Genomic DNA, 4,661 nt, shown 5'->3' on the forward strand with positions numbered 1-4,661 from the left:
TTCTTTCTCTTTAAGAATTTCAGAGAATTCACGAGAATATATGGCGCTAGCGAATATTGGAGCTAGCGGGAAGAAATGGCGGCGGATTCCACGACAAAGGAGAAAATTCCGATAAACGCGGCTCAATTAAAAGCGATCGGGATCGAGAGGATATTGAATTTGATATGCGACGCGAGTGCGCGCGATCAGAACGAATCGGCATTGGCCTTCCTCGACATTAAAAAAAAAGGGGGCCACGAGTGGATGTCGCTCGAGCCACTTTCTACTTCGACCTCCTCGTTTCGCGTGCCGTGCACGCGCCCCAATCGAGACGCATAACGATTGTTCGCGCAATCGCGCCAAGGAAATGTCATAATCCGAGTTGCTCTATCGATCTCGAGGTGGGGGTGTTATACACGTACGTATTTCCCGACCAGAGGATATACGAGAGGATACGTTCCAATCTTGGGGCGTGAATGAAAATTCCAAGATTAATAATTCGACAACGATCGATAAGATCGATAAACGGGTCTTCTTAGCAACAATGGACGACCGTGATGGTAGAACGTTAGAACCATTTTAGAACCTAATGCTCTGGCCTACGTGCGCTTCAATATTCCCCATGGGAACACTTTGCCTAAACCCTTTATCTCCGACCCCCTAAAAGGGGATGATGTACGAACCAAGCTGATGAGAAATAGCTAGTGAATCTAGTGTTATGTGCAAAAATTTATTAACAAAGTTTCTTCCTCTTGGATTATAATAATATATAAATTTGAAGAAGAAAAGAAAAGACATGACTACGAATATTTTCGTTTCATATACTGTATTTTATACAGTATATCGAAAAAAGATATTAATATATCTCTTCTAATAAATGTATATATACATAGAGATATCGTTAGCTTCGATTTTCGATCGTGGATTTCTCTCTCAAAACCAAACGCTTCAACCTCAAATTCTGCACAACCTCACCGTTTATATAACAAACGAAAAAGAGAGAGAGGAAAAGAAAAAAAATCGAAAATTCTCGACGGTTGGCCACGTTTCATCGAGCGAGAAAGAAAGGGTAAAAAAGAGAGAGAGAAAAGAAAATAACAAATTTTTCTCTCCCTCTCTCTCTCTCGAAAGAGGGAAGTGGATTTGATTTAAAACTTCGATATATCGTTCCGGGGTGATCTATCAATCGTACGCGAAACAGCTGACGAGAGAAAAAATCTCTCTCTATTATATCTATAATCTCGAAATGCGGAATTCCGTCGAGAATCGTCTTGCTTGTTTTTCCGTCCGATCGTCGATCAATCGGTTCGACGATCGACCGCCACGATACATTGCTATGAAACGCTATGAAATTTCTTATTGCATACCTCGTAAACCTCGTTGAATCGCGAGACGAGCTCCTCTCCTCTCCGCGTAAATAAAGATCAGAGGAAAGAGAAGTGACGAGTTCCTGTCGATATCGCGGGGACCTTATCGCATCGAGCTCAGCTTCGAACGCTTTGGAATCCTAAATTTTTTAAGGATTCGCGATTGGAATCGATTTCTAATTGGAAATTTTATCTCGTAGAAAACGTATCGTTATCTTTATGGTGAAAGAAGATTCTTGGTTGAGAGGATTCTTTGGAAAACGGATCGAGTTATTCAGAACACAGAACAATTTGGAAATGAAGATGGATGAACTTTCCGAGAGATTGGTAAAATTTGAGAATTTTCGGTGTTGTACAATTTGAAAATTTGAAAATTTTAGAGCGAAAGTGCCGTACGTTAGTACGAGCGATAATGCTTTTTTATTATTAACGATACGACACTTCCGACACGGTGGATCGTGTCGATAATCGATCCCCGGTGAAACCAACACACGCACACGAGCGTAAGGAGAGTAAATATTATCACATGACGGCGGCGGAATAAATTTCAATTACGAAATGATGAAGTTCCATTTACAAATTCAGCCGAAGAAGTAATGTGTGCGTAACAGCACATGATTTTAATCACGTGCCCAGTTAAGTCTAACCGTAGTCACGCGCAACAGCGTAATAATTAACCCCTTAGCTCGGTTGGGTCAACGATCGTTCAACCAAGTACAAACATTCCGTCTCTGCCACTTGTAAATTCCATTCGTTTCGTTTCCATCGAATTCCTTTCATTTCGATTTCATTATCGATCGCCGTTTCTTTTTTTTAATTCTTCGGATAGAAAAATGGAACTCGTAATTTCGTTATTTATTTTTCTTTTTTCCACGTAACTTGTATACGCTTGGATAGAGATTCTCCTCACTCTTGTACATCGATTGTTAAAAAATTTAAGATGTAATAATCGTGAAAATTTTAACAATCGTACGATTCTCGAGAAGAAAAATCGTTTCTGGAACGACAAAGAAAAAAATAAAAGTCGGTGAAACTTTTAATACGACGCGATGTCTCGGGGCGTCTAGGAATAGACATCAATTGATCGTTGAACGCGATTTAACCGTGGTTTTACAATAGTATTATTTCGTGAGTCAGAGCGTAAATACAATGGCGAATCGACCGCGACGCGACTATTATTATTTCAAAACGACAACATTCGAGTACGAGAAAAATTCCATTCCGCTGGATTTAACAAAAAAATAAATGTATATATATATAATACAATATAAAACGCATCACACGAGAGAGAAAAAAAAAGAAACTCACCGCAAATTGGAGATGACGATGTTGTAGTTTCTGTCGATGCTCACCATGCCGATGTTCTGCATCACGATCCCCGTGATCAGCATACCGATCAGGGCGGGCAGGGTGGTCAAGGAGAAGAGCCATCCCCCGAAGTGAGCCGCGATACAGAGGACGGCGAGGCCGAAAAGCTGGCCGCCCGGGGCGGCGTCCTCCCCGAGTATCGTGTACACGATGCCCCACAGCAGCAGGCCTAACAGGAACAGGCACAACAGCCGGGCGAATTTTCTGTAGCTCGGGCAAAACGGTTGGGGACAGGCTTTCCTCCAACCGGGTGGCTCCCATGATGGAGTGTCGTCGCGACCGTGGCATCGCGTGCAAAACAGATACAACCACGACCTGCGAACAAAGAAGAAAGGGAATGTTAGAAGGGGACGAAGGATCAAACACTTTGCGTAAACGTATTTCGTTTTTCTATCAAATTATCGAATTATTTTTATCCTATTTTGGTTTATTTGATTCAGAGGAATAGTTTTTGTGGAATGATTTTAACGATAGAAGGGAGAGAATTGTGCTTTTTATTTTTTTTGAAATTATCAAACTATTTTTATCCTATTTTGGCTTATCTGGCAGAGAGTTTTTGTAAATTTTGTGAGATGATTTTAACGATAGAATGGAATAAAAGTGTATTTTTTATTTTTCTCGAAACTATGAAACTATTTCTATCCTATTTTGCCTTATCTGGCAGAGAGTTTTTGTAAATTTTGTGAGATGATTTTAACCATAGAATGGAATAATTTTCTCGAAACTATGAAACTATTTCTATCTTATTTTGGCTTATCTAATTTGTAGCAGAGGAGAATAATTTTTGTAAATTTTGTGGAATGATTTTAACGATAGAATTGTGCGCATTTTTTATTTTTCTCGAAACTATGAAACTACTTCTATCCTATTTTGGCTTATCTGGCAGAGAGGAATAGTTTTTGTAAATTTTGTGGGATGATTTTAACGATAGAACGGGATAGAATTGTGCGCGTTTTTTATTTTTCGGTTTTTATTTTTTGAAATATATTCGGAAAACTTTGAAACGGAGTAATATATTAATAAAGTTTTCTAAAATATATATTTAATGGAGTATGTGTTTTTTCGTGTTTCCTTTTTTTTTTATTTTGTTGGCTCTTGGACAGTTTTCCACGATTGCGATGGAGGGAAATTACGCTCGGGGAAAAATTGTATGCACAATTCTACTTTGCTCTTTTTGATCGAAATATTGTACGATATCCGATATTTGGAGTACGCGTCTTCAAGTACGATAAAGATATATATAATAGAGAAAATAATCTCTCTAATAATAACGTTTGTTTCGAAGATTTTCGAGGATATTTCGTAAAATAATATTTTCAATGATATTTCATTTCACAGAGTGTATATTTTTTTCAACTCAAAGAACGAGCCAACAACAAAGAATTTTCCCGGTTCTGGTTACAAGATATACACATAACTGTAGAATAACATATTCATCACAAAATTTCAATTTATAAAAATCCCTCCATTCCATACAACGGAAAGCTAAAACCGTAATATCCGTAATATCAAAAATCGAACAGGAAAATTCACTATATAACACGTATATATATAGTATACACGTGATGGAAATCCATTGAAATTTCGGTCTAAATTTTTTTCATAATTTTACGATACAAATAAAAAATACAAAAAAAGAAAAAAAGAAAAACTTTTGTAATTAATTATATCATTCTCATAGCGTGTACGAACATCAGAGAGAGAAAGAGAGAAAGAGAGAGAGTCGGATAAAAAGAAGATGAAATAAAGACAGATTTATACTGTTCAAAGTAAAAACTGGTTGCGGGGCAAACAGAAAGAGAAACAAGGGTGGAAAGTGAAAAAGTAAAGTCGGTGTATATATCACGAGATAAGACGAAAAGTTTGTATCTAGACTGTTAACATCAACGTTAACATTAATGTTTCGCAAAAAAAAAAAAAAAAAAAAAAAAAAAAAAAAAAAAAAAA

At 37.4% G+C, this 4,661-nt stretch overlaps 1 protein-coding gene across 1 annotated transcript in view; it reads right to left on the reverse strand.

Moving 5' to 3' along the window:
- LOC102680323 (sodium/hydrogen exchanger 9B2) overlaps nt 1-4,661 on the reverse strand; it is a 97,015-nt gene that overhangs the window by 87,110 nt on the left and 5,244 nt on the right. The window contains exon 3 of the mRNA XM_006607140.2: nt 2,655-3,029. Within this exon, the coding sequence (XP_006607203.1) occupies nt 2,655-3,029 (375 nt within the window). The remainder of the gene's footprint in view (nt 1-2,654; nt 3,030-4,661) is intronic.

This window comes from Apis dorsata, unplaced genomic scaffold (assembly GCF_000469605.1).
Source record: "Apis dorsata unplaced genomic scaffold, Apis dorsata 1.3 scaffold_2, whole genome shotgun sequence".
NCBI classification, from domain to species: domain Eukaryota; kingdom Metazoa; phylum Arthropoda; class Insecta; order Hymenoptera; family Apidae; genus Apis; species Apis dorsata.